Source organism: Protopterus annectens, chromosome 15.part0 (genome assembly GCF_019279795.1).
Source record: "Protopterus annectens isolate FY-2018-M chromosome 15.part0, PAN1.0, whole genome shotgun sequence".
In the NCBI taxonomy this organism is placed as follows: Eukaryota; Metazoa; Chordata; order Ceratodontiformes; family Protopteridae; genus Protopterus; species Protopterus annectens.
In genome coordinates, this window is record NC_056749.1 from 675,869,742 (window position 1) to 675,891,903 (window position 22,162).

Here is a 22,162-nt window from a genome sequence, read left to right on the forward strand (position 1 = left end):
TCACAAAACTATGGAACTCACTTCCAACCAGCATAAATACCGTTAGCTGCTTCAGCAAATTCAAACTCACCCTAAAGAACTACCTACTAAATGTTAAAACCTGCCCCTGCATCTACCCAAATATATAACTCATCCTACTCTCCTGGAACTTTCCTTTAGCTCCCCAATTTACCCTTAAAATACAGTAAGAAACTGTTTTGGATTTGTAAGTCTTTTAAACAACTTTTAGTGTTACTACAAATCTGACAAACCTACCTTTTTCTGTTTTTCCATCACCCCTTTAAAACTACCCCACTAACGACTATACTTTTCCTCTAATAACTATTAACCTAATACTACCCTTCTAATGATCTTTTCCATTTCTTAACTTTCAACTTAGTTCATTAGTAATAATAATAAAAAGGTATGGTTATTTGTATATATGTGTGTGTGTGTGTGTGTGTGTGTGTGTGTATATGTATATATATATATATATATATATATATATATATATATATATATATACATACATACATATATATATGTGTGTGTGTGTGTGTGTGTGTGTGAATATTTATGGGTCTACTTCATAACATTAAAATTTCATAATGTTGAATTTCATAACATTGAGACCAAAACATCTAAATCTCAAATCACTGAAATCCCAAAACAATGAAAGTGTGCTTCATAACATTGAAAACTACAATGCACATGTAAATAACATCCCCTCCACCTACAAGAGCACTTAACTAACAAACACACTTTCTACTGTTTCTGCAGCGGGGGCAAGCCACCCTGCACCCCTCATGTGGGGGGCTCTGCCCCCACACCTCCCGTAAATTAAATATACCAACTCCAAGATCACACTACAGTGGAAAAAAGTTAATTTCCTAACCTCACTTCATACACTTTTTTCTAATGTAGTGCAGTCTTGGAGTTGGTAAATTTAATTTACCGGGGTGGGGGGTTCAGGGGGGCTTGCCCCTCTGCAGAAACATAGTAGAAAGTGTGTTTGTTAGTTAGGTGGTGTAGGTGGAGGGGATCTTATTTACTTGTGCAGTGTAGTTTTCAATGTTATGAAGCACACTTTAAATCTTCTGAGTTTTCAATGTTTTGGGTTTTCAGTGTTTTGAATTTTCGATGTTATGATCTCAATATTATGAAATTCAGTGTTATGAAATTTCAATGTTATGAAGCAGACCCGTATATCTATATCTATATCTAATATATATATATATATATATATATATATATTTATTTTTCCTGTAAATTGCACTGCTAGGTAACTTCTCACAATTTTATTAATCTTTGTTCAGTATACTATAGTGTACTGTATTCTTCAGTAATTTCTGTAAATTCTGTTATTTCTTGTAAAGTAGTGTGTAATTTCTTATGTACCATATTGTAAAATTCTGTGATGTATTCATAATGTGTTTTCTCCCCGGGCCTTCACTGAAAATGGGCTCCTGACCCAGTCAGATTTTCCCAGTCAACAAATGTCAGTAAATAAATAAATACTGGAAAAATGAGTCCATAAGCAACTTTTACAGTATCTTGCACAGGAACAACTTCTAACCACCAGTCACGAGTGGCGTCCCACAGGGTTTGGTCCTGGGTCTTCTCCGGTTTGGTATCTACTTCTCTGAAGTCCAGGGCAACACGAAGGGACTCTGGCTGACAAAGTTTGCAGACAACTGCAAGTTGGGAGCTGTTATTAACTCCCCAAGTGATTTTGACATCCTACAGAAAGGCCTCACTGAGACCAACGACTGGTGTCAGAACCATGGCCTTAAGCTCAATGCCAAAAAATGTCATCATCCCCTTTAGAAAAAACCTGGTTCCCATGAATTACCACATCAATGGTAGTCCACTGAACACAGAAGGCATTATAAGAGATCTGGGAACACAGGTTGACTGCAACCTCTCTTTTGACCACCACATTGCCACTGTGGTCAGAAAGTCCTTCTGTGTGGCACATCTCATTACTAAGGGTTTTGCATCCAGGAAGAAAGAAGTCACTGTCTCCCTCTACTCCTCCCTCATTAGGCCAATCATAGAGTACAATGCCCCATGTGGCATGTACCTCACTAAACACCTGCAACAACTGGAGAGGCTGCAAAAGTATCTCACAAAGAGGATCCTAGACCTTAAACATTTGTCCTATATGGACAGACTAAAAAAACTCCAACTATTCTCTGTCTCACATCGCCTACTTAGAGGCAATCTCTGCTTGACTTACAAAGCCGTGTCTGACCCAGCTCTTTTAGAAATGCTACATCTAAAAAAATCCCAATCCCTCCACACCACACGCTCCAGAGACCTCAACCTCATTACCAGAATCAACAAAACATGCTGGAGGGACAGGTTCATAGCCCAGAGACAGCCCATGCTATGGAATAGACTTCCCATACATGTCAAGCAGAGCACCTCACTGGCCCTCTTCAAGAGAAATCTTGATGAGTGGATGGGAAATAGAAAATTCACCCCATGGATCACTCCAGTGGCTTTACTTGACAGAGGCACTGGGAACTAAGGTCGGGTGGCATGATGCCAGAGTAATCCTATGGGCTAGGCTTGTAAAGGCTCCAGGGCCATTAGCCTAGTACACACCTGTGAACCTATAACCTCAACCCAGCATGGTTTTAGATCCTCCCTTGCTACTAATACAGCTCTGCTCTCATTCATGGAAACAGTCGATAAAGCCAGAGGAAGTTACAAATTCATATGTGTGTTATTCCTTGATTTATCAAAAGCCTTAGATACTGTTAGTCACACAAATCTTCTAACAGAAATGTCATCATTAGTCCTTACAGCAAATACCTTAAAATGGTTTCATTATCTCAAAGACAGATTCCAGTCAGTAAAATGGTAGAATACTCTTTCCCCCTTTCTCCCTGTAAATGCAGGTGTCCCATAAGGTTCAGTCCTTTGACCCTTACTTCACTCCCTACATGCACACAACATGCCTCCTTATACAGTATTCCAATGATTCAACATGTATTTACTCATCAAGTGATCCAACTCATCTACAGTAAATCACTCAGTAATCTTTCATCGCCACAGAAAGATGGTTACAAAACTATCCATGTATGCTTATACCCAACAAAACCAAAATACTCTTTTTCCCCGACAACAAAGTCTTATGAAAAAAAAAATTCAAAAATATGTTCCCGCAATAGCACCAATATTGAACTAACCTCACAAACTAAAACTGATGTTAATAGATGACACTCTTAGATTCGATTACCACATACAAAATACCATTAAAAACACAGGAAAAATTAGGTCTACTCTACTGAGCTATAAACGTCCTCACCCCCACCTCAAGAATCACACTAGTAAAAACTTTCCTCCTCTCCTCTATGGTTCCCCCATTATCACAAGTCTCCAAAAATCAAATATACATAAACTGAAACAATGTTATAATAAAAAAGCCAAATTTGCTACTAGTACTCAAAACCATACCATTCATTGTACTGCACTAAACACCCTTAGCTGGCTAGAACTACCTCAAGTATACTCACTCACTACATATGATATCATTAACTGTTCTGATATTTGTACTGCTCTAAATGCAACCCTACAAAAATAATTGTCCAGTCGCCCTCTGCAATCAAATGACCAAAAGCAACTTACTATGTATAGACCAAAGAAATAAATATACCAATTCTGAGATAGCTCTACGTTGGAGAAAAGGGCAAATTGCACATAACGACCAGGTAATTTTTTTCCCTGATGAAAAATTTGCAGAAGTGGCCATTTGCGGTTTTCAGCTTTTGATATTTATAGCTCGAGCTTTAGGTATTCAACTACCTGAAGTTTCGATATTGTAATATAGAATAGGCCAGGATACGAGTCAACATGATTGTTTCTGTCTCAGCTCTGGTTTCAATATGGCATTTTATTCTTAGGAGACAAAACCAGTTGTGTTATTAGCTTCAATATTTTATATATCACAATATTATCATTCACTGTTGTTAAATAACATTTGTAAAGATCTAGGTTTCAGTCAGAGGAAACCGCTTAAATTGTAGTTAGCTTGACATATCAGTATTATGTCACATGCATCACCCTGTAAACTCAACTCAGGAACCTTGTATCATCAAGATGGAAACAAGATAAAAAAAAATAATACATTTTCATGTAGCGGATCAACACTATCATCCCCAGGACAATTGCCAGTAACAAAAACAAAGTCTTCCATTCTACAATTTCAGTTGTAAATCAATTGTTCATAAAAATAACTGGGGGACAATTGTCCATCCCACTGTCATAACCAAACACTTATAATCTTTGGGTCACTCACTGTATTTACTGTACTGAAAAAAAAGCATATTTTAATAATCTGTAAGTCTTGCATGCAGAATCTTTATCTTAAAAATGTATCTGAGTAAGCAAAGACCTATGCTCAGTATAGCAATAAATCCCTGCCCAGTTTAATAAAAATGTAGCCCTCTGTTGCAGGAAATAACTTTATAACTATGATAGCAAATGATCAGTGAATATGATTACATGCAAGATATAAAGTGCCAATAACATATCACGCAGAAAGTTTTTGTATGTGATGGTCTGTCAAATTAACTTCTAGAGCACAAAGTTCAGTAAGAGAACATCTCATTCATAAAATTTATTATGAGTCCTATAAATCAGTTGTTATATTAATCTGCTGTTAACAAGGATACCTGCCAGTAAATCCAAAGTTAATGGAAATGTGAAGCATCTGAACCCTTCTATTTGTGAGACTGTGCACACTGCTGATTATCTCCTATGGAAGCCTATACATCTTCCATTAGCTAAAGTTCAGATTCTGGCTCTAATAAACCACTTCTTCAGTCTAAACTTTGTGAATTCTATCCAAACTATTTTATAATGCGCATAAGGAAACAGTCTTATGCCATCTATACAAATTACCTTCATAAGACTAGAATCCATCAATTAGAATTCATTTTTTTGCATGGCATTTCTTCATTGCATCAACAGTTAGATTTGCTGCTTACTGGGTTGTTGAAAAGTCATGGTCAAAAATTAAAACTTTATCCCATCTAATTTGCAAATTTACCTGACTTCCAGAGTTCTTATAATGGTTGTTGTTTCTGAAATCAGATTTTGAAACTGGATCAATAGTTCACCAGTTACCTATTTTTTATTAAAAGTACCTTTACTGAATTATCTCTTGAGACATAGGCAAACTTACATTTATATAAATGTAATCAAATCATATTAACAAGTTCACATTTACAAACATTGTACATTACATGTATTGTTCTATAGAATATAATCAAAAATCAGTCCAACATTATAATCAATAATCAATCCAACATTACATAAAATATTACATTTCTGTAGTCTGTTAAACCTCATTCCTCTGCTAAAACATTTTTCTGCATGTATTCTTACTATAATTTTTTTCTCTTTTTCTATGTACTTTACTTCTACTCCTTTGTAATGATCCCATTTCCTGTTTTTTTGTCTCTGTCAAAATATTTACTAAATCAAGCATGGTTGATTTAGACTTTGGTTGCCTTTTTCTAATAAATTGCTTTTTGGCAGCCACCTGAATTAAACTTAACCAGACCTTACTGTGTCTAGGAATTCAAGTCCTATTTCCTACCTAAAAAAAAATAATTTTCTTACTTACAACCAGTATTTTTGACAGAGTACTCTGTAGGGAATTCTCAAAGTCTGCCAACTCATTACACTTTGAGAACATATGCTCTCAGGTGTCTCTTTGATACTGGATATGGAATTGTGCATGCTTTCTCTATTTTTAGACCTTTCTTCAAGAAGCCGGTCTTAAGTCATAAGTCTGTTCTCTGTGTGCTCAGTATTTAACAAAACATTCTGTTTCTTGGACCCTATCACAAATAAATTCTTTCTACATACCTTGTATTCCAGTTTAACCAGTTTAAACACAGCAATTACTAACATGTCATGTTCATCAGTTTCTGTTACAGTAGTTTATCTGTTTGTTATAAGGTCAGTGATCTAGCTTTGCTTGCAAATTGTCTACATATTGTTTCTTAGTATACAAGCTTCCTGAGGGAATCAATCAGTTTACCCAAAGACAGATTTAGAGTTATACCAGTGGAAATCACATCCAGAATTCCCATGACCCTATTTTCAACAGGTACTCCTGTAGCCACGTGGACCACTAAACCTTCCAACGTTTTTACAACCCATGTCATAAAGTTTCTCGTTTCACTCAGTGCATATCTCACATATAAAAAATGTTACAGATGCAACCAATTCTTAAATTACTTTTTGAAAACAAACTATATTTTAGTCAGGTTTTCATAGTTGTTAAAGTGACACAACACTTCAGTACCACATCTAATTTGTTTTTGGCAAGAAATGATGAGGTAACATGTCCCCTGGAAGCCAAGATGTGCTCTGCAACATTTAGTGTAAGATATCTGATTGGCTGGTTTATTCCTAGATGCTTTTGACTTGAAAGGTCGAGTTGAGCAAAAATTGCAACCCTAGGGTGAAAGTTAACAAGCCAAATACTGGCATATCAAAAAACACACCAAATGAGGAAACTCTTAACTGCTATGAACCCAAGAACGATGACTACCAAGAGTATGCAAAGGGGCAAGTTTGGACAGTCAGTAATGTTGATATTTGATATTCTAACTGTCAGAGTGCAAGATTCGTACAGCTTTATTTGACCTTCTGAGTCTTCAGCGTTTATCTGTAAACAGATTTACCTGCCGACGTAACTTTTACTGAACTTGTGTTAGTGCTAAGGAAGAAAACTATATAAATATTATGTTAATTATTCGAATAATGAACTCATGATATGCACACAAATGTTAACAATCTAAATGAAGGGACTAAACCCCCTCATTTCTAGACTGTTTGCCTTCTCATGGTTCTTAAGCTGTCAGCCTTACTGCGTGTAAGTGAAAAAGAAGTCATATGGGTGACAGCTGTGTTAGTCCTGTAATCAGCCTGTGTTAATGACAGCTAGAGAAAAATGGTCAGATCTCCACTTCTTTCTTACCAGAGCCCAAACTCCTTGCTACTGTTTAACTGTTTAACTGTGAACAGGGCAGTGTGCACAATCCTAGTGTTTCACAGCTCCAGTAACTATCAACCACCCAGCAGCTTTGATCCCCCACTCTCTCTGGAAGCCTGTATGAGGTTAGCTGTACACTTGGATTAGTGTGTGTACCACTCAAGTAGGGCTCTTATTTTCTCCTATGGACCTTTCCTGACCTTACTTAGTTCCTGCCTTTTTCTGTTGTCAGCATTATCACGTATGTATTATTAATGTTAATTCCCAAATTATTTTTTTTAAAAACATTTACTGAATTATCACTTAGGATCTAGACAAATATACATTTATATAAGAAAAAATAGACCAGGTTAACATGTTCACAGTTACATTTTACATCACATACATGCTTTTATACAATTATCATCAATTTAACATCACATTAATTGTTCAATTTCTGCCTTCCCTTAAACCTGTAATTCCCAGTTTATTAATCTAATTCCCAAACTGTGGGGCTCTAGCCCTTCTTTTCTTAACACTCATTCTTCTTACCCCACTTTCCATTTATAAATAAAAGCGTATTTCAAGATTCTATCAAAATGCAACTGTAGTCTCTCTGGTTATACAACTTAACCTTTTCTTTCCCTTCTGCATACTTGCTGTGACTCCATTTTTGATTGTGATTCTTTCAGCATGTCAACTCTGCTTCCTCTCTATATTTAATGCATGCATATACAGTGTTTTTTCAGTCACTCTTCATATAATTTTATTTAATGCTTTTATACCCTAAAACCAGCTATGATCTTCAAGTTGTAAATAGAAATAGAATGCATTCCCCATAAAATATAAAAAGAAAGGCAAAAGTATGTAAATATATGCCTTATATTTAGGGCTTATCTTTCCAGTGCTTTTCACTTAAACAAACGTGCTATTGAAACATGTTCACTGAGTCCAGGACAATTATTATCATTCAAACACAACTGCCAATGTAATTTAATGTTTTTTTAATTAACTTTCATTACTATTATTAGGCATTTGTTCCAAAATGCAAAATTTGAAGGTATGGTGTGGATAACATTTTGTGTGTTTCTAGAGGGAGTTAGTTTCTTTTCTCGTTCTGATTTCCCATAAATGTTCATATATTCTGTCCTCGGTCTCCTCTCCATTTTTCCTATGTAGAAGTAGGGGCAGAACATGCATAGTGCACAATATACCACCTTTGTGGTATAACAATTGAATCTTTTTCTTATAGTGACCACCTGGATGTTCATTGTAATTTCACGGCACACCAGAATACTGGGGCAGTAGGAACAATAACCACACTTTTTCACCCCCATAAATTCAATGTTTTGTCTGTGCTGGGGTTTGAACCATCTGTGTTCTAATATTGTTTTCAAATTCCTGTCCCTTTTGAACACCAGTTGCGGGTCCAGCCCCAAATAATCACGAATGGTATTCTGTTGTAGGAGAAGGTATCAATTGTTTTCCAGGACTGATTTTATGGAGAGAACTTCAGTAGAATACGTTGTAATAAAATAATTCCTGAAGGTTTTTGTGATATGATTAAATTCATGTATTTTTTGAATGAAAGCACTTATCTTTCGTTGTTTTTAAGCAAGTTTTTATTTTAAAAGGCTTCTGGATTAAAATTATTGTGGATTTTATCTGCAGCAGTTTGTTTCCTTTGGCCTTCCATTCGTGTTTCACTTGTATTTCTTCAATTTGATTTTTGCCTGGTTTGTTTTGCACTATGGCCATTGGAACACGAACTGCAGCTTCTTCACAAATTTCTTCCTGTGAGTTGGACTTACAGACAACACAAACTGTGGTGATTTGACTTTACTCAACCAACAACTGTCACGGATGATAGACAATCTTGCAGCAGCTTGTTTAAATACATTTATGGTACCGCAACACAGAATGAATTTCCTGGTGCATCCAGGACCTTGGACTTAAATTCTGGTTGCTTTTATTCAGCTTCTAACAACACTGGACAACATCCTGCCCCCACCCACAATTAAGGAAACCATGGTAAAAAATTTCTCCAAAGCCAACTTCATGCTTCTTAAGACAGAAGTGGTGAACTTCTTGACACCCATGCAGATGGGCAATACAGTTATCACTGCTGAATCCTACACAAATGCACTCTATAAGCACTTACACAAATGCATGAATCGTGGTATCCCAAACAGATCCAAGATGCTATCCTCCAAAAAAAAAGGAAGCCAATCTGGTGGTCCCCGGTCATAAACAAACTCTACAACAGAAGGAAGAAACTGTTGCAAAAGAGAGCAAAATCCCATGAGTGGAGGAGCTCCCTGGTCAGCCACAGTAAGAAGCTGAGAACCCGTATAAGATCCTCCAAAGCTAGCTACAAAAACAAAATTGCCACTGATTCTAAGGGCAACCACAAAGCATTCTATATCTATGTCAAGAATCTCAATGGCAACACCCAGATCTGCTTTGAGTTACAGCACAATGGCATGAAAATTACAGACAACGATACCACACCAAAGAAAATTTATTACATAAAGCTTTCGGGTCTACACCCTTTATCAGTATAAGAGGTCTAAGAATACTAAAAATGCCCTCTTATGGCATTACCTATAATGAGTTGTTGATGCAATGGCAGCAGCTAAATCTTAAATTAAGTGCAGACTATATGAAGTTAATGAACACTTTCTTTGAACCAGTAGAAAATAACCTTATAGAAGAAATAGAGATGTTGGAGTGTAAAATCACAAGTATGCCTCGTTTTAATGATTCGTTGGAACTTTATCAAAACTTTTTGTCTCGCGTTCATGCTTTAGATATGAAGTTACAACAGAGGAAAAAGAATAAGCTACAGAGAGATATGAATGATTTTAAACAAAATCGCATATTCTCTTGGCCGAAAGAAGAGAATGGTGCTTTAGTTAAAAAAACGCAATACTCTGCTAACAATAATAAGACGCCGAGTTTATTGGATCAACTTCATACCTTTGAGCGACAGGGGAGAGCAGTGGGACTTGATGTTCATAAGGAAAATCCTGTAGCAACAAACCCTTTGGTTAATACTCGTCCTGCACCTTTAAATGATAAAGAAAGTGCAGTACGAGAACCACCTCTAGCTGATGGTGAGACTGACGTCAGAAAAGATGACGCTGTACGTCCTAAGGCGAGGACCAAAATGGCGCCGAGTAGCGTGGATGCAAGTAAAAGGGCATCGCAAAGGGAAATAACATCTTTTCCCCTTTTCACCTGAAGCAACCGGAGAAAGTTGTTTTGCAGTTACAACAGAAGGAATCTTATTTACCGCAGCAGCAGCAACAGAGTATGTCCGGGAAGAGAAAAAACAGCAGTCCGCAGGTATACAGCAACCTAAGCAGACGATAAAGAAATTTACTAAAGGTACTTTAAATTTATCTATGGTTGAGCTAACGGATGCTCAGCTTTCGCTCTTAAGCAAAGGTCTTAAGTTTATTCCCAATATGAGGGACAATGTAGTTCAAGCAGTATTAGATTTAAAATTGTTTTTGCGTAATGTTAGTCTTAAACTCATCTTTAAAAATGATGAGGCTCATGCACCTATGTGTAGAAAGTTGAGTGTGTTTATGCCTATTTTATGTCCTGTATTAATTGCTTTTTCTAATATTGTTGAACGTGAGTTACGTTTATATTATAAAGGAAATGTAGCTAACAGGAGAGCATATAATACAACATAGTTAGTGAATTCAGCATTAAAAGAATTGCAAACTAATGACAATATAATAATTAAACAAGCGGATAAAGGGGGAGCAGTTGTTGTCATGGAGAAGGATTTCTATTAGTGAAATGCTGAATGACGTTTGTACTTTTAAAAGAGTTTCATATACGGAAGTACAAAAAGTAATTGCTGAGGTGAACATGGCTGTTTATGAATTACAATTAGTAAATGATTTGAGCTTAGAACTGTTCAATTATTTGAGTGTTCCTTGTCCGAGAATACCTCAAATTTATGGTATTCCAAAAATACATAAAGATGTTGTCGATCCACCCCTGAGACCTATTGTCTCAGGTGGTGGATGGATAACAGAACATATTTCAAAATATCTTCAAAATGTGTTGGGGCAATATATACGAATTTGTAATACTGTATTAAAGGATACAAGTGATTTTTTGAATAGTCTTTATGTATGGCAATTGGATTGTAATGTAGATGAATGCATCATGGTCACTCTAGATATTACCTCATTGTTCACAGTTATACCTAATGTTTATGGAATTAATGCAATACGGAATTTTTTGAACAGTGAAGTGAGAATGTATGGAAGGGAGATTGTAACCATATGTGCTCTTTTGGAGGTGGTTTTAACACATAATGTCTTTATTTTTGATGGGAAGCTGTTCTTGCAACTTACTGGTGTTGCAATGGGCACACCAGTTGCAAACACCTATACCAGTTTGGTGTTATATGAATGGGAGAAAGAAGTGATATTAAACAAAAACAATCATCTTAATGAAAAAGTGGTATTTTATAAAAGATTTGTGGACGATTGTTTTTTATTATGGAAGGGCTCCCATTCAGAGTTAGAAAGTTATATACAATATCTAAATGAGTCGACTGACTTTCTAAAATTTAAAATGGAGGCATGCTATCATAGTATTAACTTTCTGGATGTAACTCTGTTTAAGAATAATAACAAATTTGAGTCAAAAGTGTATAGAAAAGAAGTTGATGCGTCGAGATATATAGGTAAAGACAGCATGCATGCCCCCCATATATTTAGAGGAGTTCTGAAAGCGCAGTTTATTAGATTAAGTAAGCTAAATACAGATGAAACTACATTTATTGAACAGGTTGAAATTATGGCCCAAGAGTTTGAGAAGAGTGGTTATTCGAAACAGCTTATTAATAAAGCAATTGAGGAAGTGAAGGGGGAGAGGCAGACCAAATTTAAACCAGTTTTACTGGGAGGTATGACAGTGTATAGAGATAGCCCACATAAGGATGTGAAGTCAGTTAACGACTTATAATTTGAATACACGTAGCGTGAGCACTATAATAGAGAAGAACTGGCCAATTTTATTAGCTATGCTTGAAGTAAGGTCTATTGTGGGGGATAAGCCTAGCTTTGGATTTAGAAGTGCTAAAACATTAAAGCGGAAATTATGTAATAAAGATTTCTGAATAAAAACTAGGATTGTAGATAGGGTAATGGGCACAAGGAAATGCTATAACTGCTCTTGTTGTAATGATTTATATGAAGGAGAGAATACTTTTAAGCACCCCACTAATGGTGACGTTTTCACAGTAATGACAATGACAGCTTGTAATGAGGAAAGGGTGGTTTATTTGGCTATGTGCACACTATGTGCATCTTTCTACGTGGGCAAAACCATTAGAAAGTTAAAAGAGAGAATAGTTGAGCATAAATCAGAGATTAGGAGAAAAATATTGACAAACGCTTTGAGTAAACATATTATGGACAAAGGGGAAAAGCATGTTTTTAGATTTAGAGTATTGGCTGTAGTAGATATTAGTCTAAGGAAGGGAGATATAAATAACTGTTTAGAGTTAAAAGAATTAGAATGGATTATTAGGCTTCAGGCAGATGTGTCTCCTGGTCTAAACAATGCTGTCAGCCTAAAGCCTTTATTGATGAAGAGGCAAAGGGAAAGGTTATGAAATTATATATTTATGCATGTTTATTAAATGTGTGCTTTTTATAAGAGTGTGTACATATGTACATGTATGTATATGTATATATTTGTTGGTGGATGCATGGTTGTATATGTGTTTGCATATATGCATTTACACATTCTAAAATATAGTATATAATAGATATGTGTAATATATTTTTAATTGTTTGGTATTTTTAGTATGATAGTATATTATTATGCATTTTTTTATATATTTATGCATTAATTAAGTTCTATATTTCATAATGTTATAGGCAGACAGCATTTTAATTTTAACATGATTTTATTTGATGTGCTGTCTTTTTAAGATTTAGCTGATTATTAAGTAGTGGGATGGGCTGAAGCGTGTGATTGTATGATTTCTCCTATTTAAATGCTGTAGTAATGTTATTGCTTTATACTGATGAAGGGTGTAGACCCGAAAGCTTTATGTAATAAATTTTCTTTGGTGTGGTATCGTTGTGTGTCGTTTGCCTTTGGCAGTAGCACCATTGTTGCTTCACTGAAAATTACAGAACCAACTGATATTGCCAACATCCTGGCAGATAGGTTCAGTAGTAACGTTACCCACCTCTCACCCCCTAAAGGGCCCATATTTATACAGGAAGAATGCAGAGTCCCTGTAATCACATCTATGCAGGTAAAAGCTGCACTCTGTAAAGCCAAAAACACAGCATCCATGAGACCGGACAACATCCCAGGCTGCGTTTTACATGAACTTCAGAACCAACTGGCTTCCCACCTAAGCACCATGTTCAATCATAGTCTCACGTCAAGCTTTGTGCCCACCGGATGGCACACAGCAACAATTATCATACTCCACAAAGGGGGGAGCCACCACTGATCCTGGGAACTATCGCCCTAGTAGCCTGACAAGCCTGGTCTGCAAGGCCATGGAATGTATCATCATGGAACTCATAAACAAAGACATTAGTAACCTCCAAACTCTGGACCCCACCCAGTTCAGGTTTGTGAAATGCAGATCATGCCTCTTGAACCTGATCAACTTTTTTGAGGCAGTCACCAAAGCCGTAGACGAGTATAAGTTGGTTCACACAGCCTATCTTGACCTCGCCAAAGCTTTCAACACCATCCCCCATTCTAGAATTACAGCTAAACTCATTAAACTAGGTATAAATCCCTATGTCACAAGATGAGTTGCCAACTGGCTCACTGACAGAACCCACACTGTAAAAGTTGCATACTCCAAATCTGACTTCAAACCAGTGACAAGTGGAGTACCACAGGGTTCAGTCCTGGGACCTCTCCTGTTTGGTATCTACTTCTCTGAAGTACAGGCTAACACAGAAGGCCTCTGGCTAAGGAAGTTCACAGATGACTGCAATCTAGGAGCCATAGTCGAGTTCCCAAATGATGCCAGAAAGTGCATTGTCATCCCCTTTGGTAAAAACTCTGTACCCATGAGCAGTCTGCTTAATGCCAAATGTGTGATAATAGACCTTGGGACCCAGGTGATTAGTAGTCTCTCGTTTGATAATCATATCACCACAGCAGTCAGGAAATCCTTCTATGTGGCACACCTCATCACAAAAGGGTTCTCATCCAGGAAAAAAGATCATTGTTCCCCTCTACTCGGCACTCATTAGACCCATGATAGAGTACAACGCCCCATTTGGAATGTACCTCACAAGACATCTGCAGCAGCTGGAAAGGCCACAGAAGTACCTCACAAATAGGATTACTGGACTCAAACAGATGCCCTACACTGACTGTCTCAAAAAACTCCAGCTTTACTCTGTAGCATATCGCCTACTCCGAGGAGATCTCTGCCTAACATATAAAGCTATGTTAAACCCAGAGCTGTTGGACATGCTACACCTAAAGAAATCCCAATCCCTCTGAGCTACATGCTCTAAGGACCTAAACCTTGTCACCACAATAAACAGGACATGCTAGAGGGATAGATTCCTGTCCCAGAGACTTCTTATACTCTGGAACAAGCTACCCATCTATGTCAAGCAAAGTTCCTCATTAGCACTCTTCAAGAAAAACCTTGATGAGTGGATGGGAAATAGGAAATACACCCCGGGGATCACTTCTGTGGCTCTGCTCGACAGGGGACAGGAACTTAACTTTCCTGGGTGGCGTAAGCCAGGGAATCTTGTTGGCTAGGCTTACTTATGCCCTTGGGCCGATAGCCTAGTACCTACCTATGAACCTATGAACTATCAAATATAGGTAACACTTCAAATATATTACCTTTGAACATTATTATTGAATCTTCCTGTTCCTTAAACCATGGGAGACAGGTTTTGTCGCAGTCCCCTTTACTGGGTGACTGGTTCCATTCTGAAGTGTTTGTGGAATCTCAGGTGGGAGGAAGGACAATTTTGAAGAAAAGCTGGCTGAAATGGACTATAAATTACTGAAAGCAAAAACATTACAGCTGGATAATGTGCATTTTAAAGAATGTATGAAGGGACGTGTAGTGCCAAATGGCCTAAGTAGCACTTCACAACTGGACTCATACCTAACTCTGATTTACATCATGAACTCCTGAATATGTTTGATAGATATGGGATGGAGTATATAGATATGATTGTAAGATATAATAATAAATTAATTAATGAAATCCTGGTGGATCTAGAAATCTTGAATAATTCAGTCATTCATGATTTGCAGTATGAATCATTTAAGTATGAACATATTGTTATGTTTAGGAGCATTGATGAACAGATCCGAAATATTTGTTCCCAGAAAGTTATGAAGCTTAAGAGGGATAGACATGAATATAAAGAAAAGATGATGTACCCCATCCCCCCACCATCACAAGCATGGAGTTACCACATTCATTGTCAATGCTAGTACTCATGCATTGGTTGATGAGCAAACCGACCTTAAGACGGGATGTGATGGATAATTTATTGGAAGAGGAAAACAAGGATAATTTTTTATGACATGTGAACGCTTCAGTTCTCCGGAGGTCAGAAAGGATCAGGAACTGTTCAGAACAATCAATGGAACAACAGGAATCTTCCCAGGCAGAACTCAAATGCAATGCAACAAAATTGGAGAGGAGCCAGGAGACGTAATGGGCATCAGAATTACAAGAAGTGGAATTAAGTTCAGTCTCTGATGTTACTATATGTATTCTAGCCCTAGTTACCACTGTGATGAATTCCACTGATGATTTTACTGCCTGTACTTTTTCATCTGTTAACATCAATGCTTGCCACAGGGATTTATTTGCTCAAGGTCTAACGTTTGTACCTAATAGGCATATAGATGTTACAAACACACTTGTGGATCTTAAGGTACATTCCAGAAAATTTAATTTCATGGTAATGTTTCAGTGTGGGATCAGCCATGCAATCATTAAGGATATCCAGCACTTATAATCTCCCAATTCACCCTATAATTAACTGTTTTGAAAAAAATCTGAGAGCTGGATATACATAACTTGGCACGCTTGGATTGAAAGCTAAGAAAAAACGTACTATAAAAAATAATCTTTCTATTGAAGAAACAGTGAGATTAAATGATTTATGAAGCAACAAAGAAATGAGGACCATGCAACCTGATAAAGGGGTGGATTGATCGTGATGAATGAGTGTGACTATAATATGAAAATGACCTCCATTTTTGGATCTGACACCTACAAGGAGGTATCTGTGAATGAGTGCAATGTTACATACAATAGGATAAAGAGAAATTTCAGTGAATTAAATACTGACCAAGAAATTTCGATTGATGACTACATCTGATGCATCCTAAGATCCCCCATATGTTTGGTTTGCCTAAGATACATAAAATAAAGAACAATGTGACCAAATATTGATGGCTGTGGTTCTATCACCCATTCCTTGGCCAAATTCTTGGACACCAGATTAAAATGTTTGGTCACCCAGGAGCCACATGTTTGCCGTGATTCGTGGAAATTCTTACCAAAATTGAATTATCTTCCCTTTAAATATATATATATATATATATATATATATATATATATATATATATATATATATATATATATATCTTTATTACTGTGAATGTCAAGGATTTGTATTAGGTCATTCCTCATGACCTAGGGCTGGAATGGTTTTCTGAATTTTTGTTGGAAAAAATGTATCACAAAACCAAATTAATGTCTATGTCAATTTATTGGCGATTGGACTGAAAAATAATTTTGTTAAATTTGGAGGTGACTTGTTCTTGCAACAAGCAGGGGTAGCCATGGGTGCAGCATGTGGGGGTCTTTTTGCCAGCATTATCATGATGTAATAGCAGAAAAAGTTTTTATTTAACTTCCCTTTTTTGCATCACGTAGATCCTACACACAGTTTTTAGATGGTATTTTTATCCTGTGAGATGGCGAAGCTCATGACATCCCCCATTTTTTGTTATATATTAATCAAACAACAAAGTTTCCTGCATTCACCAATGAGAGTTATGATATAAATATAGCTTAACTGGATATATGGTTGACCAAGGACAATATAAACAGTAGCTTCACCTCCAAAATCTATAGGAAACCCACATATTTGAACAGTTTTCTCCATTTTGACAGTTTGCACCTATAACATGGAAACGTGGTCAAGGACTAGTTTCTTTGTCTGAAAAGTCTCTTCTTAACATTTGTTCCCATTGCTGAGATACAGGAAGAAGGGGGTCCAAATTAGCAAATTGAATTGACTACATATTTTAGTAGGAATGTGCGAATAAAGATTTGGATCATACTTTCAGGCTTGTATGAACTGACCCTCTAAACATTGTAGTATAGTATTCACATATGTAACCTTGATCTTAGTGACAACATGAATATGAGAAATACAATACCATTTTCTTTTGGCATTAAAATAATTTATTTTATTGACCTTATCTATTTCAAAAAGCAATAAATTATTCTGAGCAGTGTCACAAATATTTAGTAGACGGTATATCTCATGTCAGTCCAGTTTTTCCAAAGAATAGGTTCATTATTAAAAGTAGTATGAATTTTTTCTTACTCTCAGAACCTGCACATATACTGTTTTCAAACTCTCCTAACTGACTGAAAGGTTTGAATGTATTGTAAGATTAGGACTGACTGTAATTCACAGTAAAATTGACTGTTATGTAAGTTGTTATATAGGACTACTCCACTGCAAGGTGTTAGTTTTTCGCCTGTTCAGTTGCTTTTGGGTCATAGACTAAAAGGAAAGACTTGCATATAGTTATTTTTTGTGCCCTGATATTCTGAATCAGATGTAAGAGATACTAACTAAAGAATTGGTCAAAGAGTCTACAGTAATAAGAATGCTAAAACTCTTTCTCTTTAAATTAAGGAAATGAGGAAAGATTTCAGCACAGTTGCTATGAGAAACAGTCAGAATTAGTTATTTTAAGGAAACATTAGCAGCTAAGGTTATGTGTTATCAAACCTTTAGAGAGCAAAGTGCTGAGAAGAAACTGGAGATCCAGCCATCCATCCTCAACCTCTTTTGTCTAAAATGAATATGCCTCAGCATGTTTATAACAGAAAAAGGAAACTGTGCCCACGAGAATGTGAAGTCACAGAAGTGTCAAGAAATATGTTCAAATTGGGATGTTCTTGAAATGATGAGAGATGTTCTGAAGTAAAAATCGGTTAGCGTCAACTAAGGCAGTCATCAAATTCAAACAGGAATGGCATTTCATGTCCATCATCAGTTACTTAGTCTACTGACAAGTTTGTGTCCACATCTCAAAACTGTACAATATACAGATGGCTACTAAATAAGCCAGTTGAACATTCTGACAATTCTTGAACTGAAATACAATATTGTCTTTTGTAAAATTCAGCTGTTTAGTATCTAATGCTACCTAAGAAAAAAAAGTAACGCAAGTATTTAGATTAGCAGTGCAGCAAACAAAATATAAATGTGTTGTAAGGCATGAATTTCCATTTGATCAAGGAAAGCAGTTGAACAGTATAAAAATGCATGGTATTTAATTAATACTATTTAAAAATATCTACCTCTTGAAAAGTAGTTTTTCTGCTTCTGAAATGGAAGATGTAACATAATGTCTAGTGTTTCAAGTGAAGCAGTGAGTACAGCTGTATGTGTATCATGCGGTCTTTTTCGCTGTGCTACCATTTAATTTGTAAATAACATTGAAAGAGCCAGAATAATTTCACCTCATGTCCATCCTTATTTTATTTTCCTTTGAATATTATAGTTCCTTCCACCTATACTCATTCCTGTTTTGGGCTATTACATGTTTTTTACTGCATTTTTTTTTCTGTCTTATTCAGTGGACTTTTTTCTTACACCCTCATTGACATGTTATCTGTGTCTGTCTCTTGTATGCATTCATTATAACCCCCTTAGATGGTTCCATGGCAGGGCTGGTAATTTGCTAGGAACTTCATTATTCTCCAGGTACAGAGTTTAATTGTTTAATTGCATCGATTCTTACTTACTTTATGCTTCCGTTGGCTCTTGCAGTATTCTTATTTCCATAATACCCGTCACAAAGTGTTCTAACTTATCAAAATCTACCCTTTTGCAGTCCTGTGTGTCTGCCCCTGTGGCAAATGTCAGTAGCAGTTCAGTAATTGGGAACCATTGTGTTTCAGAAAGCATCAAACTATAAAACAGAATTGTCATGAAAATAAGAAGTGTTGATCATAACCATTAATTACATTTAGTATTATGGCACAGTAAATCCTTGACTATGTTAATCTGAAACTAAACTGAATTGTTCTAATAAGCAATGTTCAAGAAAATATTTAACTTTGCAATATAATGTGAGGTTGCCTTTACAAAATGTGTATAATATGATAAACACGTAACTTTTTCATTGTTTAGTGAATATGACTCTGCGGTTAAATTCATTTTGGTCATTGACAGAAGATTGGATACATGGACGAATGTCAAAACAACTCTCTCCAGGATTGCAGTAAGAATTTTTTTGCATGTTTGTAGTTTTACAAATAGCTTTGCAGTTTAGATAATAAAGTCACTTCCTTCATTTACTTAAGTATTGCCCTCAAACCATTAAAACTAAGCTTTGTATTGAGATTATATTATGGGTAACTCGTTTTAGTTTTCTAGGGAGGCACTTACTTAAAAATTTAAACAGATACCATCTTCTTCTAAACTGGGAGACCAAATAACTTGCTGTTGAATGCCATGAACTGGCTGGATGAAACCATTGCACAGTACCATGTTCAACCAGCATACGTTATACAATCTCAAAACAGTAATGCTGAAATGCAAAAAAAAAAAAAAGTGGAAAGCAAATCCTGACAGGTAGAGTGACACACCTGATAAAATAAGCAGTATGAGGGAATGATGACTAGGAGGGCATAACTTTGCTAGCATGGAAAGCTCCCTACATCTCTCATGTGTATGCCACCATAACCCTGATACACCTCCCCTAAATTCACACAACCTGAGAAATGAATGCAGTATCTGGTTGTAAGTGTGCTCACCCTAGTGAAAGCGTTCATTGCGTATATATATATATATATATATATATATATAATTTATTTGTAATAACTTGAGCTGGAGCTAGGCTATGTGTTTTACTTCTGATCTTGGATTTGGCATTGCAGTCTTGTGAAATAATTATTTATTTATTTAAAGGAAAATATTACCAGCAGGTGACAGAGTTGGCAAAGGAAGCCACTTCCACTCCCAATTTTTCCAATTTAGTAACGGCTTTTTGGGAGAAGAAATGTATGTACAGCAGTGCAATCATTGGTAAAATCAGATTTTATGGTCATTTTATAGTCCACATATTTTGGTATGAGATGGAACTGCTGTTCAAATGAATACTTTTAATGTATATTAACTGTACTCTGGACTGATAGAATATCATTTATTTATACAAAAACATTTGCAAAGATAGATTGCAAGTATGTCTTAGTTACAAAATACCACTAGTAACTAGAAGCATGCATACTAGAATGAATAACTTAACTACAGATGAAGAAAAGAGAAAAACACTAAAGCTGCGACTAAATGAGAAAATTTATTTATAGAGGTTATCCAGTGGGTTTTGTTTCTACACAAAATCAATCAAGAACCTGAAAACAAGACAGAATGGAATGCAGCTATGAGCCCTACTTATACTGTTGATAGTGGTGATGTTAAGAAAACTTAGTGGGAATCCTGATGTGTTTAGAAATGTAGGCTTTTCCCTAATGCTTATTAATAAGCAAAGTGTTAACCTAAAGAAGACATTTAAACACAAAAGGGAGTGCTTAGGAAATAAAAGAGAAACCTTTAAATGCCACTCATGTATCACATCTTGGTATATACATGAGGATATATATACTCCTTGAGCTAATACACAGATATATCATGCCTCTCCAGGTGTTTATAACTTCCTGTTATCATGCCTCTCCAGGTGTTTATAACTTCCTGTTATCATGCCTCTCCAGGTGTTTATAACTTCCTGTTATCATGCCTCTCCAGGTGTTTATAACTTCCTGTTATCATGCCTCTCCAGGTGTTTATAACTGCCAGTCCAACTATGTGGTTTATATTGAAGTGTGTACTAATAAAAAATGAAAAAAGGATTTATAAATGCATTTATGCTATCAAATGAAAATATGTTTTCAGTGCTTTGTTTGGCCATACAAAGATGTTCAGGGTTTAAATAGTTCATTTTTGTAGTTTTGGATGTATCCTCAAGCATCAGAGGGGTAGTAAAGATGATGACTTGTACTGTGGATATAAGTGGCAAATAATATTAGATGCATGCACAGGCAAAGGTTTAAATCAGAATATGAATTTAAAATGTTTTTTTAAAAAGGAAATGGGTTTTAAAATCATGTGGTCATGTGACTTTAAGTATTCAATGAGGGAATATGGTGAAGTCACATAACTGATGAAGCCTTAATTCCGGCTTTGTGAAGTGAATGGCGAAAAGCACTTCATTTTGTTTTTACTATTAATGAATCACATTATTTTAATTGGACATTTCATTATTTTCTCCACTGTTCCAGTTTGTTTTTAAAAGTATGACTCTACTTCAATTTCCTCCCTTGCCTAGTAAACTCTGTGAATAGTGGTGGCTGTTCACAGGGTTGCAGCAGAAGTGGGCTGTGACACATATGTGTGGGTGGATGAAAAAACAAAACTAATGTTTTACAGCTGTATTTTGCCATGGAGTTGTACAATGGCTACAGGAATGGAAGGCAGGATTAATGTACAGAGGGGGATATAAAGTGAAGTTTTGGACCTACTGCACTACTGTAAAATAACACCTAAGTAGTATAACATCTGTTCATGATCATAAATAAATCTGGAGGAAAACATGCATAATTTTGTGGGAGCACAGAGAACAGATATCAAATTCTTTAGTAGGGGAATTTAAGTAGTTTGATTGATGTTTTGTATTTGGGTTGCCAGAGGTACAGTAGCAGACATGTGTTGATTTGCAATTCCATATATATCCAGTTGTTCTTGTTTTTCCTCCCCAGGACCTTCTTTGATTGCTCCTCTCTGCTTGTTCATTTGGTCTATTTATTCCATGCAGAATAGAAGCTGAGTCTTTTCAGTCAAGGTGAGAGCTCTACAGCCCACGTGTTCTTGA

General features: G+C 36.2%; 1 protein-coding gene across 1 annotated transcript in view; it reads left to right on the top strand.

Moving 5' to 3' along the window:
* The window catches only part of MCF2 (MCF.2 cell line derived transforming sequence), a 1,891,050-nt gene that overhangs the window by 598,223 nt on the left and 1,270,665 nt on the right, over window positions 1–22,162 (top strand). The window contains exon 4 of the mRNA XM_044057533.1: window positions 19,426–19,516. Within this exon, the coding sequence (XP_043913468.1) occupies window positions 19,426–19,516 (91 nt within the window). The remainder of the gene's footprint in view (window positions 1–19,425; window positions 19,517–22,162) is intronic.